Source organism: Lutjanus erythropterus, chromosome 12 (genome assembly GCF_056507025.1).
Source record: "Lutjanus erythropterus isolate fLutEry1 chromosome 12, fLutEry1.hap2, whole genome shotgun sequence".
In the NCBI taxonomy this organism is placed as follows: domain Eukaryota; kingdom Metazoa; phylum Chordata; class Actinopteri; order Lutjaniformes; family Lutjanidae; genus Lutjanus; species Lutjanus erythropterus.
Window position 1 is genome coordinate 25,304,159 of NC_139328.1, and position 18,620 is coordinate 25,322,778.

Genomic DNA, 18,620 nt, shown 5'->3' on the forward strand with positions numbered 1-18,620 from the left:
AATTCTCTAACTCAAAAAAAAAATCATAATCTCTGGTTGAAATATGATACAGGTCCTTTTAAATAGCAAAATAGACTCGTAACATGTTTCACATTTCAAAGTAATCTGAACATCAAACCAACAAAGATCAATGAGCGTGACTGAACAGTGAACATGTTCACTGAGTTCATGGGAGCCAGTCAGAGTTCATGCTACCACAGACTCCAACAATAACACTGGGATCCCATTCACGTCGGTCAGAGTGCATTGTGGACGTAAGTCAAATTGTTTTCAGAGGCAGAGCTGCTCCTCAGACGGATATAATCCCAGTAGGTGAAGCCTAGTAATTACAATACAAAAAAAGGACCATGAGATTTTTGATTAAAAATACATACATTAAAATACAAAAAACAATTTTTGATAAATTTGTGGTTAACATAGCTATCTTACTCAGAACTTCTGGCTAGTTTTAAGGCTAACTAGCTAACATAAGAGGTTCAACCAAAGATGGGATCCTTCATATTGGGTGTTGGTGTTGGTATTGGGGTGCTGGAGTTATTATTAATTATTGATTGATATATAGGATCTTATGATTTTTAGTGATTTTGTGGGGTTTATGTTTCTTCTACCTAATGACTGTCCAATATTCACTCTCTTTTTTGCTCTCCTTTGTTTTAACAAAACCTAATTTGGCTTTTGTATGCCTGGTGGTGACTTTTCCTCACCAGCTAGTGGTTTACTTGGTCTCTCTGCCATTTTGGTGTCTCCCAGCCAAGTATCACAGCAGTGCATTCAATAGTTACAAAATGTCATCTATGGATTCATATACATGGACATGGATTGTCAATATTTTTTGTGACCGTCAGCACAACATTCAGATAAACAGAATGAAAGTTTGTATAGGCTAATTCAACCAATCAGATCAAAGCTTACATGGATGCTTCTCACTGTCGTCACACCTAAAACCACTCCAGTAGCTGCCAGTAGTCCCTCCTGGGATGATGATTGGTGTGGACATAAACTGATAACTTGAAGCTTAGCAAGTTGGATTCTCGTGTGATCTTGAGAATCCAGCTGCCTCACAAGGCAAGAGACCTAGTCGTCAGTGTTGATTTTTTAAAGAAGTAGTTACTTTAACCACAACCATGATCCTTTTCTAAACCTAAACCAAGTAGTTTTGGTGTATAAGCATACTCGAGACCTTAATTTTGAAAGTGTAATCAGATGTTGCATATTTATTAGTGCTCTTTTGACCACAGAATGAGCAAAACTCTGTACAACACATTAATTTGGGGGCAAAACAGTGAACTAACAGAGGCGGGCCTTTAGAAAAATCAAAAACTGACTAAAATACTGGACCTGTTATAATTCTCTATACTGTAAAAATCAATTTCATAATCTGAAAATCTAACAAAAATCCTGAAAGATGTTTGATGGTTAGACCTAAAATGAAGAATTGGGGAAAATGGAGAGGACTGATGTATCCTCAAAACAAAACAGATAGTGGTAACAGATAGCAGCACCATGTTGCTGAGGCTGCCACTTTTAAGGACAGAGACAGTGACGCAGCAAGATGCTGGACAGAAACAGAAACAGGATCCAAACCACATACAATAATGCAAAATCTAACACTTTATCACATAGGTAGCCCTGTTTGATGTCTGCCATAGCGTTCTTGTGCAAAACGTTGATACAAATGTACAGTGAGAGAAAATGATCCCGTTCATCACCATGCATGTACAAGGAACATTGTAACAAATTAAAAAAGGTTCAAGCGCATTTTGAAAAAGAACCAAATAAATATAATCTTAGAAACACAATAGAGCAATTATGGACTGGGCTGTTAAGAGCAGGGTGCGCCTGTTGTTAATTCATTATGTAAGAGCAGTAAGGCAGACAGGTTGGCTTGCCAGTTGATAGCTTAGCCGAGCTTCTCCTGTTTCACTGTGCAGATGCTGACCGCGAGTCTTCGTTAAAGTTTACTTGCGTTGGCGAATATCACATGTCAACACTTGACACCAGCTGTTGTGCACTCTGGGATTTCCAGTAGATAGTTAGGCCTAGTAGGTCAGGTCCTATCAGATTTTTTTTTCTTCCAGAAATGCTATTAGTCAATCACAGAGCATGTGAGAAATACAAGTTTGTTTAACACTTTTCAAACACAAGAGCAAGATCTGTATGTAAGACATAGGAATGCACTGAAACATTTGAAAACACAGAGAAGGGGAAAATTAAAATTAATTAAGAATAAAATCAGAATAAAATTAAAAAGTACACTAGACACTAGATATTCACAATACGTCACAACCGTACTTGGTGTGATGGTTGTTTTCTAATCTTTCCTAACCAGAACTTTTGCTGCAGTCCAATTAGCTTGCATTTAAGTTTAGATCTGATGCAGCAGCATGATTTGCTGACAGATTAATGTCAATAATTCATCAATTTTGTCTATATGTGATATTTGGCTGGTTGTGAAACTGACATTAGTGGAGATCACCCATTGTTCCAATGGTCCATCATTCAGAAACCCCAATAACCCAAAAGGACAGAAGGCCCATTTTTCCAATAGAATGTTATCCTGAAAACAAATGTTTGTTTCCCCAGTTACTCTGAAAATACACACACTTATTGGATTTAGTGTTGGGTGATTTCAGCATTGGATTTTGTCTGTAGCAACAAAATTGTTGTTGTCCTACACTATTGGTCATTGTAGGACTAGAAAGAAGGGCAAATCCCCACTAATTCAGCATGATGGACAGGATTGTCAGTTACTGAACCAGCAACTACAGAGCATGTAGTTTTGGAGCAGTGGATCCCATGGGCTGGTGGTCCAATGGGATATTTTTCAGACTGGTGGGGTTTTGGAATAATGGGCTGTTGGAACAGTGGCATTGTACCAAATTAGTATGATGCTTCTGTAATACAACAAAATAAGAATTTAATATTCCAGTTAATAAAAGCACACTTTTTGCATAAAAATGTAATGATATTGTCAAGATCTTGACAAGTCTGTTGAGAGAATTAAGCAATATACTTTAACATTTAAAAACTTTTTTTTTTTAAATTGTGGCTTACCGATGACTGTAGTGTAGTGGATGGAAATGAAAAGCTAAGTCAGCTCTGTGTGACTGACTGGCAGCCTTGTTTGACACATGCGTCATATATTTGACACATCAGTGGCATCTGTCAGAAATGATTCACCAGTGACAGGAAGTGTGTGTTTGTGTTTGTGCATCCAGAAATAACAATGTGTCTGTATAAATTCAACACAGTGTATAGTTAAATCTATTTTTTTTTATGAAGAAAGTCATTTTCCATATAGCAGAAATACTGCATTCTGTTAACAGCAGAAACATTCAACAGTGTGAATGTAATAAGGTTCACATGATGACAGGTCAGCTCTAGATTGTATCCAAACTAGTGGAAGTTTATGATCACACAAGTAGGACCATTTTAAACTTCATTTATTTCATTTAATGTATCCTGGGATGATCATCAAAATAACTCCTGATGGGATGATTCAAAACTGACAAAAGGTAATTTATTTGTTGCCATCTCTTTTTTGCATTATCACATGTCTTCTTACCAGATACATTTTACTGAAAGGAAGAAATGTCTCAATATTATTTTTCCACTAACTTAATCTGTACAACCGTAATGATGACATGTGGAACAGTAGTATATCATTTAAAATATTAGACCAGAATGCTTTATCGGTCAGTCCTTTGAAATCCTTTATGGGCCGCTGATCTCTCACACACTGGACCAGCTCATTAACTGTTTAAGCTTTAATAAGTGAAAGTGTTGAAATTGGCCGGATGCAGTGATACTCCTGATTATTGTTGCATAAGGTGCTAAAAAGGTGCTGAAGTCTAATCTGAGCTCAGTCCATTCAGCCTGCTGGACCACTGAGGCCTTGAGCCAGAACTAGAGGCAGGGGAATAAGCGGCATTTGGGTTCAAATGAGTTTATCAAGTAAACAAAGAATTCTCACACCAAACTTTCTACTTTAATTCTCTTTGTCAGTGGAGTTGAATGCCCAGATGTTATAACAATGTACTCTTTAAACTGCAGCAGTCACTCTCTGAGCTTGAAGTCTTGAGTCTTTTATGACACTTTACCAACAATGAGCATCAATAAAGACATGACTGACAGGTTTGTCAAGTGACTGCCTCTGGTAAGACAAGTTGTCTTCAGAGTTGCCTCACTGAAAGTCTCATAGGACCAACACTTTACATACCCTGCCTTCCCAAGCACTTTTTTTTTTTTTAATTTTCACTTTTAGTACATACTGCAGCTGCCCATACAAAGTATGTACTGTTGCATACAGTATGCATACAATTGGGGCATACTGTTTCCTCATATCATTGCACCTTGGACTTTGTTCTTGCTCATACATCCATCACAAAGAATTTGTGGGTCATATTAGCAAGAAATTCATGCTGGCTTGCACACTGCAAATTGCAACCAGGTGCAATAGGACATTTTTTTGTATATTACATTATTGCAGACCACAAATTAAATTGGAAAATACACACAAATTATATAAAAGCCAAAATATCCAAATCTATTGCAATAATGAACAAAGCCAAGGGCCTACTAAATCAAGCTTCCTTATATACACCATACTGCTACTTCATACTCCCATACATGACCAACTGTTTGGAAGTGTGGGGGAACACACACAAAACTAACACACATCCAGTCTTCATCCTCCAGGAAAGAGCCATATGACTTGTAAATAAAACCACTTACAGAGAACCAACAAATCTGATATTTATCAAACTAAAAACACTAACATTTCAGGATTGGGTTGTTTTTAAAATTATTTCAAAAGTTTGAATTAGCAACAATTACCTGCTAGTGTCCAGGGACTGTTCCAAAAAAAAAAACACCAGTAAGAACGAATGCAAAACTTCACTGTGTTACAACAAAGGGTGTTAGTCTGTGGAATGACTGCAGTGATGAGCTAAAAACATGTGGGAAGAAAAGGTTGTACGACCAGAAAACGTAGAAGAAAATCTCATTTGTTTTTGTTTTTTTTAACTTAGATATATTATTTTTTTGTTTTGTGTTCATTTAACATGTTTAATAAATTGATTAAATTTAAGACTTAAACTTAAAATATACTATGTACTGGGACATGCAAAGCCTTTTTCTGGCATACTACAGAGTATGCTAGTGTGCTTAATGGACAATAGATAGGGCCATTTTATTAGGTACACCTCTTCACTCTAATGTGATCCAATAAACAGCTTTTGTCATAAATTCTATCTGTATGAAGTTCATAATGTTCAGTTTTTGGTTGTATTACTGGAGGTGCAAAGGTGCAAATTCAATTAAATGTCTAGTTAAAGAAGGGTTGCACTGGACTTCATTATACTGAGCTGTTTTTTTTGGTCCTTTCTATTAGTTTCCAGAAACAAATCTTTATGTTATGCTGTCCCATACAACACAATGTTAAACGACCTCAGTGCTGAAACATATCCTTGAATTATCTCCTTTATGACAGTGTCAAAAACTGACCATTCATGCACTTTATTGCTGAACAGTTGTATTGGATCACAATAGATTGTATAATACCTGATAAAGTATCCACTCAGTGTATATATGCTGTATGTCTCTATATCTCTTATATTTACACATAAAAAAATATATTAATGTTAAGTATTTTCTAGTCTTGACAACTGACAATTTTCAAATTCAAAAGAAAAAAAAAAAAATCAAATGATATTGGTGTATACGCTCGCACTCATTACATCCATCATCCATCATTCCCACAGCCCTCTGTGCAGATATTCATCCATCATTGTGTCACTGTGCCACCAAAGCACAGTCTTAGATTAATATTTCTGTTCATAAAACATGTTTCTGCTGTTGTAAATAAGTGTTTTAACACTACTCAGGAAGTGAAAAGAGTTCAGTTTATTAGTTTGACTGAAACAAAGCAGGTTTGGAAATAATGTCATGACTAAAATGAGTTGGTGCTGTCATGTTGTTGCTGTGCAGAATCATAGGGAGATTTAGCTGAATAGAGCCTGCAGGGCGGTCTGGTGGTTAGAAAGAGAGGTCCGTTTCAGAGACAGTAAGTTACTCTGGATGGGATTGTTAGCACACTTCTGTTAGCTAACAGCAGTGATGTTCTTATTTTAATTCCCCCACAGTCAGTGGTCCCATGGCAGCTGCTGTCACTGAGACAGATGATCATCTGCACTGCTCTCCCAGCGCCTGCATTGTAATCAAATCGCCTGGATCTTAATCTGGGTCTGTTGCAGTCATATCGTAGGAGTCAGACTGCATGCCGGGCATTTTTAAATGCTGATTTCACCAAAAGCAACCACTTATGGAGCGCACTACTAGCTTTAATTTTTGAAAAAGCAAAGTTCCGGCAATGAGTGCAAACTATTAAGGAAGCTCTCCTGTCTTTTTTGATTCTGCAGTTTTTTTCTGCATACGGATCTCAATGGAAAACTTGTCTTCGCATAATTAGAGTACATTCCATTTATCAACACTATATCATGTTTTGTTCAATAGGAGTGCTGGCTGTGAAAAAGGCCACTCAGTGAGAAGAGAAAGTAGCCTTTTCAGTTCATATTAACAACGCAATCTGTCTGATCAATGTGTAGCTACTGGTATCTACCAGGACACAAGGCAACAAAGCATTTTGGCATCTATGATCACTGAAGGCACATATTTTGAGTGCTTCCCTGTTTTATTAGATGTGAATACACAGACGCGTCAGTGGCTCATGCCCTCAGGCCATGATGCAGTCCAGATTAGCTTTGGATGGGGACATGAATCACGCCTGGATGTGTTTGTGAGGATACGCGAACAATAAATAAACATGCAGCCTTACAAAGGGAAATACATGGAACAGTAGTCTTTACAGGGAAAGCTTGTGATTTCAGCTTTCTTATTTTATTTGATGTCATGTATAAGAGTCTACACCCTTGCTAGCAGCTATGTACAGTTATACTTAGACAAAGCTATGCTGTCAGCTAAATGCCAACATTTTTTTTAACTTTATTTTTTCCAAGATGTGAGATACCAGTGTGATATATAAGCAAGGTAAATAACGAACCATGCACTAAGCAAAATGAATAAAGAAAACACAAATAAAAACAAACAAACAAACAAAAAAACACTCATACACAAACCCTCAACAAGACAGCAAATATTGTATCAGAAATAATAAAAGGTGACTAAATACACATATTTATATACTATCCAAACCCCTGCACCCCCGCCCCCATTCATCCCCAACTCCATACAGTTCAATCCACGTATACTTCTAAATCCATATTATTCACAGCGGGGGGAATGAACTGCTAACCCAACTTAAACTTCATCAACTAACATTAGCTAACATAAGATGTGAATAGGTTATATATATAGTATGTGTCACTTTAACAGGCCCATAACATCTTTTAGCCATCTTCAAAATCCGCTGTTGGCCTAGCACAGCATACCTAAGTACAGGAATCAGGAAAGGAGGAAGTTCCACCAGGTAGCCTACCAAGCTTGCTCAGCTGTTACTAGACTACAGAGTGGTGAATGGTCAATTGCACATTAGTGCCCTAGAAACAACTGATGTATGTACTTGGATTGAAGGAACATTAGAGAGAACTGCAGTGCTCCGTCTCTGATCATTGTTGCCATTTCACAAAGTGACGCATATTGTATATTTTGTGTTTTTACAGAGTTGAATATGGAATACAATCCATCGGATCATCCGAGGGCCAGCACCATATTCCTCAGCAAATCTCAGAATGATGGTGAGTTGCTTTGATTGACTTATCAGTTTAAAAATTTACATCAGTGTCACCACGTTTGTCTATCTTCTCACAGTCTAAGTAAAACACATTTTCTTAAATTTGAAACACATCATCTCAAAATACAGTCAAGATGATGAGCTTCTGAAAAGAAAGTCTTGGATTTTCCATGGAGGAATACTGAGCATAGGAGCAGTTTCTTTGTGGCTAGCCGATGTCTGCTAATTTATGCTGTTGCCCGGAGGCATCTGACTGAGAGCTCCAGCATCCTGTGGGGGGTTCGGTCAAACTGTGACAGAGGAGATATTAACGTGTTTCATAGAGCCATAAACACCACAGCATGAGAGGCCAGGGAACCAAACAACAAGACAATACAGGCTTTGTGATGTTGAAGTAGATGAAAACTACATCTGATAAATGCTTTTTCCTGTTAAATTTAATCCTTACCATCATACATTTAGGCTATATCATGCTCATATTTGATATTAAATCTTTTTTGCATGGTTTTCTTCATCCAGAGAATTTGAATGTGCCTTGTGATAAATATTCAGGCAGCTACAGACAGAAGGCATCAAACATAACATGCTGTAACATGAAAATGGTTGCAGACCGAACCTCCAACAAAGACTGACTGGATAATTATTGTGACTGATATTCAAAATATGGAAATTACTTTTTTTTTTTTGCTAAATCTTCGGGTTGATTAATTTCTGCAGTTCTGGGAGAAATGGATTGTGTTTGTGACCCCACAGGATTGTCACTGATCTGCTGCTATATGAATATATAGATGACCAACAGTTTGCTCCACTGTATTTTTTTCCTAAAAATAAAGTATATAAAAAATAAACAAACAAACAAAAACAAGGGATCAAATGATGTCTGATGTAAGGGATGAATGAGTAAACACTTCATTTTCTATCAGATGAAACATAATGAACAATATTTAGATTTGTCTTGTGGAAAAAAACTCCATGTTTGATGATCCACCCTCCCTCCCTCTTCCTTGTGGCTTTAAAGGGTAAAGCTGACATTATTTTAGCATTTTTATTTTTATCAACAAATCCCCCGAAGAGACGAGCAGTGAATTAATCCTACTATGAAACAGTGTCTGTGTAATCACAGACATGTCTGTGTGCCACTGAGTTCCATTGCGGTTCACAACATGTAACACACACAGTCTCAAAAGGCCTAGCACTTTGAGCTAGAGCTACCATGATTAATTGATTATTAATCGATTCATAAATTAATTGCCAACCACAAACAACAAAGTGGTTATTAATTAATTAATCAAAGAAATTGACAGATTAATTGATAATGAAAATAATTGTTAGTTGCAGCCCTACTTTGAGCTACATGTTTTGAAACAAGGGTGCCAGATATGACTAAATAAGGTTTTTAACTTTTTTTTTAAAATCATGTTTTTGATAATAAGGTTCTTCATACTGCACTTTGCCCTGGTCTAAAAGCATTCTTAGTCCCCTTTTAGGCCCATGTTAAGGGAGCTATTCTCCCCAGGCTAAGAAAACATTCATGCTGGCACATCCAAAGTCGGCTAACTTTAGCTGAGTGCTTCCCGGCCCTGCTTTGGACAGGTTTAGCCCCGGGTTTGTCCTATGTAAACTGACTAGATATGGGGCTAAAAGGCAACAGTGTAAAACAGGGTGGAGTCTGTGTCAATCCTATAGCCCTGGGCGTAGGTTAACCCTAGGTGAACAGATATCCCAGGGTCAACTGAAGGCTCCTTGTCACAGGTTGCATATATCTATGAACTGTGAGCAGTTCAACCTCAGCTTGGTGTTCCCCTCTCTCTCTCTCTCTCTCTTTTTAAATTTTAGGTTAGTTTTTAGAGTCCTGAAGTTCCCCAGTGTTTTGGAAGGAGGGGTGGAGCAGCACTTGTAAAAGTGTTGGGGTTCTAGGGGTGGGACATGAGAACCGCAACCCCCATGCCTTCAGCCCTCGTTCCAGTCACCACAACATGCCATATAAAAATGAGTAATATGTATTTCAACATTTTCTTCACCACCATACATTCAAAATATACATTGCAGCACCACACCCCTCATGCCTAGACAGTACATTCACCAATTCCAAGATACCACAGTATGAATGACTTTATGCCTTTTACTGTCTGTTAAAAAAAACACACTTTTCACATAAAGACTTTACTTATCTTTTTTCTTATTTCACCCATGATACACTATACCATGATACACTTCGTAAAATAGGTCCGAAAACCTGACTTATAAGACTATATCAAATATTTAGTAACTAAGGCCGCAGTTTAAAGGTGGCTGGACCTGTTTCTTCTAGCTAAATGTCAGCTGCCACCACGTCGCATTAAGTTTGTTGGTCATGTTACATTTGGGATGATTGACCTTTGACCTATATTCAATTGAAAAAAGTATAAAGTACACTCAAGGACAGTAGCATGTTCACTACTATGATATGTCACTTTTTCTTTCAGCAACACCCAGTAAACATTTGGGAACTGAGAACACCAATTGTTCATGTTCTAAAAATGACATTTTTTGTCATTTTTGCTTGATATAGACTGAAGTGCTGTTTTTACATTTAACACTCGCCAATGTGCCTGTTTACAAGGGAAAAAGCAAGCTTGATAAAGGTCGGAAAAAAATAGTGTAGCAGAGATGTTTTTATTTTATTCTTTCCTCTTTCAGTAGCATCTCTTGACCCTTCAGATTTATCTTGTAACCCCTTGGGAGTGGAGTACTCCAGCTTTACTTCATTTAACAAGCAAAGAGGCAGCCACAGAAAAACAACCACACTTAAAGATGCAGCAATTATCCGAGTGGTAGTGATGTTGCTAATGTTTACTGCACTGTATGTTCTCTCCATTAGAATTTTTAGCATTTGGATTTTGGGAATGACATTAGCAAATGTTGATAACCCCATATCTGAAAAGCATTCTGCTGTTGTTGAGAAATGGAATAAAGTTTTTTGGTTGCTCTTTTTTCAGAGGTGCCCTACAGGAATGGTGAGTGTTCATGAGTGTGACTTGGTCTCCCTCTGGTGGTGCAACAGCAGCTTTTCTTCACTCTATTGAAGCTCTTATCTTCCTGCTTACAAACTTCTAACCATGACCTCTCAACACTTACAAACGGCTTTTGTCCTGTGTTACAGTTAACATAGTAAAGTGTGTTAGCTCCTTGCTGTCCTTTGCTTCTTGTAATGACATACATTGCTGGTTGATAACTGCTGCTGGGTTCTTTTTGCTGCTGTCAGAGCTGAAGAAATTAAATGTATTGACAAAAACCTGTTTTTGTCTTCCCTTCTTTAGTGCGAGATAAACGAAAAAGCCTCTTCATCAATAATGTAAGTGCGCAGTTATTTCTATTTTCTAAACCAGGTTATTTCACAATCTTGTCACTTCTTATTTAAGTAACCTATAAACCTCAGATCGACCACTGATTCATTGCTCTCAGTCAAAATCAGCTGGCCTGTGTCATTCTGAAGGACTGAATGTTGTATACAAAGGAAGCTGAAAATGTTAACCATCACATTCTCAGGTTGCATGTCACTGATTCTCCTTCCCTCTGTGCATGACACCCGGGCATGCTTTATATGGGTCAGACAAAAACATGTTCACTCTAGTAACAGTCACTGTGTGTGTGTGTGTGTGTTTATAGCACGGCACATCGAGGCGGAAATACAGCTCCTGTTCCACAATCTTCCTAGACGACAACACGGTCAGCCAGCCCAACCTCAAATACACCATCAAATGGTAAAAACATGCTAAAAATCACAGGAAGATATATTATTTAATATCGACAGATATGTTATTGAAACATATTAACACGTCTTGTTCTTTCTCTTTCCAGTGTAGCACTGGCAATTTACTACCATATAAAAAACAGGTGGGGATTCTCATTCATTTTCTCCATAAATGCCAAAACATAAATGCAGTAACTGGTGCACTAATGGATACTAATAGTGGATAATAGAATTTGGATTGTTTGCACAGAATGTTAGATGAGGACTATAATGTAGGAGATCATGTTAGGAAAAAGAAAATGGTGAGTTCATTATGGTTTATGCAGAATATATGGTAGTTTTAGTTGTCTACTTTTTAAGGATGACCAAACAATCTGTGTTCACAGTACTATGGATATTGTGACTTATTGGCCCAATACTGATAGACGGTGATGATTGGAACACTAAAGTGTGTACTAGACATGCAGTTAATCCTTTGTCATTTACTTCTTCTGTTTTACTGCTCTTGTAGATTGAACAATGACGGTTCCTCAGCTGTGTTAGGACTTGTGCAATTTCTGTCAATTGATTGTTTAAGTCTATATTATACCATTTTGCAGAAAGAAGAATTACATCTCCTGTGGCGCAAACACAATGAGCCTACATGCCTGAGTCCAATTACTTCTTGATTGTGTGACATGACCCATCACCACCATGTTACTCTTACTGCCCCCTTGTGGCGTGGTATACGAACACCCAAAAAAATAAAAATCAGTCTTTCAAATGAGAAACCAAAACAAACAAACAAACAAAAAAACACCCATACTGGTTTTAACTGGTTTGTAGGCATGTCTATATGTATGTGATATGAAAAACCAAAGACTGCAACATGTTATCACTTCCAAATAAATTTTATTTTCTCATAATCTTATAAAGTAAAATGTGTTGTTTCATCATTAAAAACTATAAAATTGGGTGATTGCTAAATAATAGGAATTAAATTAAGGCTGTCTATAAAACAGTAACAACACTAAAACACAGATCAACGTAATCATCTGTAGGTATTAATGAGAGTATTTCAGCCTGTAGTATTTTGAAGTACATTCTTTTCACAGTATAGTTCCTTTTACTACATTGAATCCATTTAACATCTAGAAGAAATTCATTAAATCTTAGTTTCTAATGAAATCAACCATGTAATGTTTTTTTTCTAATGCCAGGGACACTGATGGAGGAATGCTGCTTGACATATTCGATGAGAAGCTTCACCCTCTTTCAGTAAGACACCAGTTTGCTTTTTGACATTTTGCACAAATATCTCTTTGATTTATCTTCATTTAACTTGGTAATGTTGGATCACAGGCAGTATGCTTTTAAGTCTCCTCATATATGTCCCTGACCTGACCCATTTCCTTCCTTCCTTCATTACACCCATATTTCACACCTGCTCTCTTCACCTCTTTCCTCCATCTCTTCTTCCAGAAATCAGAGGTACCGCTGGACTATGACCAACATGACCCAGAACAGAAGCAGATCTACCGGTTTGTCAGGACATTGTTCAGTGCCGCTCAGCTCACTTCTGAGTGTGCCATCGTCACACTGGTAAGATTTTTCAACCTCCCCGATCCTGCTATTAGCCTGGGCGGCTTGTCTTATGGGAAAAACACCCAAACAAAAGAGAAAAGTATTTCTTTCGAAAGCTTTCTCACAAAGGTAAGGTGTGAGCTGCCCTAAAATGTGCCCTCACACACACAGTTTCTGTTTAGGCTCCAGGGGGAATTGCACCCTGATGTGTTGTGACAAGCCAGGGATGTGTGTAAATTTGCGATGAGACTGTGCGTCCAAAATACCATGTCGTCTGTGTGTGTTTGCTGGTCTCACACACCAGTGATAAATGGAGGATGTCATATAGGAAAGAATGAATGTCTACCTCCTGACACCATTGAGCAGAACATGGAAATAAATGAGTTAGACAGATTAGATCATCCACCGTTTAGAGAACTTATTAGGTCATGATGGTAATGTGTCCAGACTTCTAACTATTGTGTTTTTTATGAAAATCTAATTATATAAATCACTACCAACTGCCTTATTTTCATGCTCAGTTTTCATTGACATCTTGACATTTTATCTGTGTTGTTGTGCAGGTCTACCTGGAGAGGCTCCTGACCTATGCAGAGATCGACATCTGTCCGGGGAACTGGAAGAGGATCGTTCTGGGTGCTATCCTGCTGGCCTCAAAGGTCTGGGACGATCAGGCCGTCTGGAACGTTGACTACTGCCAGATCCTCAAGGATATCACTGTGGAGGACATGTGAGTTCATTTAAAGTTAAGAAAAACATTTGGTTTTATGTTTAGGACTCTGGGGCTCTTACAGAATCCTACAGTATCTTAACTGTTTGGTAACCATGTTTTTTAGGGCTAGGACAGGTTAGCGGAGACTGTGTCTGCTATCTTATTCAACTTTCTCTCTTTTATCTCCCAAGTTAGAATTATTGTAAATTTCCCAAAAGGAACTTTGGATTTCTCTAATGATGTTTTCAAAACCTCGAACTCATCTGTCTTCAAGTTCAGTGCCCATCGTTGTTTTTGCTTTTTTGTATATTTTATGTATGTTTCAGTGATTAAAGAAAAAAACCCATTACAAAATAGTTAAGCTTGGCAAGGTGAGAAAAGTCATGTTGGTTGCTAAGTAACAGACATAAAAATTAATAAGCACTCTTGGATTGAGTATCTGGGATTTCCTAACCTGAGATAAGATTGGATGAAGTTAGAAAAGAAAGTTCATTTGGCTTTGCTTCCGTGATACCAGATTTTGAAAATCCTATCTTAAACACTTCCTATCTTAACATAAGACTTAAGATAGCGAGTTTCTGTAACACGGCTCCTGGTTCACAATCAACATTATTATTAGGAATAGGTTTGGGATTGGAATGAAAGTGGAACAAAAACAATTGTTTTCTGTTTTGCCTTGCATGCAAATTCCCATCATTAAGGGACAGAAGACTAAAAACACTGAATTTCAATCAACGAGTGGACTTGTTAATCTGTGGACTTGTTAAAACAATATGTGACCCTTGGGTAGTCAACAACAAACTGTTTGCTCTGGGAAAGTCACAGATATGTGCGCAGCTGAATCAGTGTTATTCAGGATGAGATTGAAAATGAAGAAAAGAGGAATTAATTTCTGTTTGTTGTGTTGTCTTAAACCTGATATCTGAAAACTTATATAAAGAACGAGCTTTCTTGCTTTCATGATTTTTCACTGTTTTGATTGGTATTAAGTTAATGACTTTGACTTTGTGTTAAAACCTTCAAATTACCAAACGCACATCACCAGCGGAAAATGAGTGAACCTCCAGCTCTTTCTCCTATAACAGGAACGAGTTGGAGCGTCAGTTTCTAGAGCTGCTCCAGTTCAACATCAATGTGCCGTCCAGTGTCTACGCCAAGTATTACTTTGACCTGCGATCGCTTTCGGAGTCCAACCACCTCAGCTTTCCCCTGGAGCCACTCAGCAGAGACAAGGCCCAAAAACTAGAGGTGGGACACTTGCATTTAGTTGTCTGTTCATACAATCTTTTCTGTCCTTATGTTCCTTTTCCACCCTGTTGTTTCTGTTTTTTGTTCTATCATTCAGTCATTCACTAATAAAATTTAAAGCCACTATGGGTAGAATTTGTGGACTCCAGTGGTAGTTCCAAAAATTATATTGTACTAGAAAGCTATTCATGGTGCTGTTTCTGTCTACAACACATTATTTTATAATTGATACTGTGTGGTTACAATCTCAAACAGAAATAAAATAAACATAGACCACTGAGCAGATTGTTTCTACTTTGCCGTCATGCATTCTGTGCTTGTGTTGTTCTCAGTCTCCCTTTGCAACATCCATCTGAACATCACAGATGTGCAGCAGTAAACTGCAAAGAAAAACATGATGACTCTGTCTTGTTATTCTGTAATGTGTGAAAATTTTGGCTCAAATAAATTAGAGATGCACCGATCGTCCGGCCAGAGACCGGAACCGGCCGGTTTTCAGCGTGACCGGCCCTGACCAGTGACCGGCTGGTCAGCGTCACATATCCGATTCTGTGCCCGTCATTGTCACACACATGTTCTGCACGATGGTCACGTCATGCGCGCAGCAGACAAACTGACCGTGACGTCAACGCAGCGCTGATAACAGCTACACACTCTGACACGTCTGCTTGAAGATGGTGTCAGAGACAGATTCAAAGAACAAGATAAAGAGAAGACAGACAGTCTACAAGGAGACAGAGCAGCTGACAATGTCACAAAACAGCCGTAAACTATGTAGCTCTTCATGCTAATGAAGACTGCTGTTCACAGAGGGACAGTTAAAATCTCACCTCCTGTTCTGGCTGAAGAATAAACAACCTGTGTTGATGTGTCTCCTCAAACATTTTTTCATCCAGACTCCTTTAACTTCTACTTCTGTTTTTCTCACGGCAAAGTTTTACGGCAGCAAATTGTTGCATCGCGTCCGTCTCCGGTTTGTTTACATCTGCTTCCACAGGAGATCACGTGAAATCGCGTCCCGCGAAATCCCGCGAGATTCCATGATATCGCGGGTTTACGTGAGTCATCACATTCAGCTGATTCATAATCTTAATGTACACCTATAATAAACCCTGGCTGTAACCTGGAGGACTTTGGAGAAAATGTAAATAGCATTTAATGAATATTTAATAGTCAGTAATTTTTTACAAGAAAAGTTGCAAAAATGTTTGTGAATGCTGTCAATTCCAGTTCTTAGAAAGACTGAAAATCGGAATCGGTTAAAATCGGAATCGGCAGGTCAGACCCTTATAAAAACCGGAAATCGGAATCGGCTAAGAAAATTGCAATTGGTGCATCTCTAAAATAAATTCTGCATTTTTAAATGGTTAAGCAGACCAATTGGCCTAGTCTCTTTGGATATTTAGATGTGATAGAAATGCAAGCATACAAAAGACATTTTTAAGTGCCTGATTTTGTTCTTGAATTTACTGTCTGTGGTGCTTTTCTTTCTGATACCACTCAACCAAAAGGGGGTGCAGAGTTCACTGATTCTCAAGATTTCACAACTCATATTTCATCAGAATAACTTTAAAGATGCTATCGTTGCATAATAGTGCCTTTGCTAATCTAACCCAAGATTAATTAATTTGCTAATTAATTTTGCTTTATGCAAATGAACTCTGAAAGGCAGTTTGTAAGAGAAAAACATTTGTGATGTCTATAATGTATTATAAGAATACTTAAGTCATTGTACTATGCTTGTAACAATGTATAATTATAGTTATAGTTTAATTAAAACACTGAGTTACAACCTTACAAAAGGTACAAGGTATTATAATTATTGTTATAAAGCATTATGAATATTTATGAGTTCATATCACTATATTTAAACATTCAAACAACAACTATAAGAACTTTATTGGATGAGTTTTTTTTTTATAATGATTGCACATCACGGAAAAAAAACTGTGGATAGCAGAAGTAGAATTTTTTTCTTTTAAAAACCCTGTCCATGTTCTCTCTTCAGGCTATTTCCAGGCTGTGTGATGACAAGTACAAGGACGTACGGAGAGCTGCGAGGAAGCGCTCAGCCAGCATGGACAATCTATGTGGGATCAGATGGGTTCCTGCAATCCTCTCCTAACCACTAATAATCTGCCATGTACTGAACATTGGCATCAGGCTGCAGACACTGAAACAGACCAATGTGGTTCTGTGCCGAGTTCTAAAACTCTTCTAAAACAGTTTGGATAACCAAATAATACGAAGACATGGAACTTGGTGGAGAAGTGATTGAAACCTGAAATCGCACTCGGGACTTTATACCTTCAAACTTGGGGCAAGAAGTTTTGGAAGGTGAGATGAATGCCAGAGAAGCTTCTGAGTTAACGTGATGCCTTCACAGTGCCTCAACTCTTCTTTTCATGAAAGAGAGAGAGAAGGAAGTTCCAGATCATTACATCACCTGTTCAGAAAGATCTTTGGACTGACCAAGAAAGTCCTAAGAAAGCCTTGACAACTTCATAAGACATTGTGAACCTGTCTTACTGTGTTCAGTTTTCTGGTTTTGTCCAGATAAATCTGTCTGACCTAATTTGAAAGATTTGACATAACCTGCCTTTGACATGGTCCTGCAACTTCACGGTGAAGCATATTATTTATTTCAGTTGATTATGTGAACTTATGTGAACAGTTGCAGCTGCCTGAACCCATAGTACCTGCAGAATTTCAAAAACAGTAGTGTAGCACTGGAATTTCTACCGGTTATTTATTTCCTTTATCAGGTCTTAGAATAATAAAAGTGTTAGCGAGGTTTCTCCTATAAAAATATTTTTATTCAAGGTTTACAGTATTTCTAGCGTACCTCTCAATACTCAGGTTGTCTGTTTAATTTTTGGATTTATTGTGATGCTCCTCAACTGAATAAACTGAGGGCTGAAATTCAAATCATGACAAGTGACAAATTGGAGATGGAGCCAGAATGAATAAAGGATTGTGACAACATTCCCACAGATGTCACTGATACATTCCTGTTTTGGGGACTTTGGGGCATAATCAAGCAATTACAACCACATTTTTCAGAGCATGTTGTCAAGAAATTCTGATTCAGTATTCATCAGATTTTGGTTACATCTGATCATGACTTTGTCAAGCTAATTTAAAGAGGAAGTTGGGTTTTTTGAAATAGGGAAAAGAGTATGAGGTGTTTATCCATAATCAGTATATTACCTACATTAAATGGTGGTGGTCATGCTCCCCAACAGACCGTACCAGTATGGAAGCTAAAGAATGTGCTGCTGTGGACCCAATCAACAGCAAAACATATTTTAACCACCTAAAAAAATCTATATCCATTTAAGTGTATGCTATAGTAAAAAATATTTTTACTGCTTTTCCATGGCGTCAGACAGACTTTTCTTTCAGGAAACTTAAGTTATATTGCTCATTAAATTGTTCTCTTCCTGCCACCAAACTCCTTTGACAAAAATCGTAATTTTACTTTGCAGAACACAGGAGTTACTGTGCTACTGCTGCCTTTGTTGGTTAGTTAGTATTTATGTTATTTTGTTTCAAAGGGTTCAGATTCACCAAAGGTACACAATAGCACGAACTAACTGATTGCAGCAGCAGTA

At 37.8% G+C, this 18,620-nt stretch overlaps 1 protein-coding gene across 2 annotated transcripts in view; it reads left to right on the top strand.

The window, feature by feature from the left end:
• Positions 1 to 17,993, top strand: part of LOC146318055 (cyclin-Y-like) — a 30,941-nt gene extending 12,948 nt beyond the window's left edge. The window contains exons 2-11 of one of the 2 annotated variants that reach the window (XM_084732109.1): positions 7,680 to 7,754; positions 10,729 to 10,746; positions 11,050 to 11,084; positions 11,399 to 11,493; positions 11,591 to 11,626; positions 12,683 to 12,740; positions 12,945 to 13,064; positions 13,610 to 13,776; positions 14,844 to 15,006; positions 17,015 to 17,993. In XM_084732109.1, coding sequence (XP_084588235.1) covers positions 7,680 to 7,754; positions 10,729 to 10,746; positions 11,050 to 11,084; positions 11,399 to 11,493; positions 11,591 to 11,626; positions 12,683 to 12,740; positions 12,945 to 13,064; positions 13,610 to 13,776; positions 14,844 to 15,006; positions 17,015 to 17,131 — 884 coding nt within the window. In that variant the 3' untranslated portion in view covers positions 17,132 to 17,993. The remainder of the gene's footprint in view (positions 1 to 7,679; positions 7,755 to 10,728; positions 10,747 to 11,049; positions 11,085 to 11,398; positions 11,494 to 11,590; positions 11,627 to 12,682; positions 12,741 to 12,944; positions 13,065 to 13,609; positions 13,777 to 14,843; positions 15,007 to 17,014) is intronic. The other variant, XM_084732111.1, reaches the window with a different exon arrangement.
• The last annotated feature ends 627 nt before the right edge of the window (positions 17,994 to 18,620 follow it).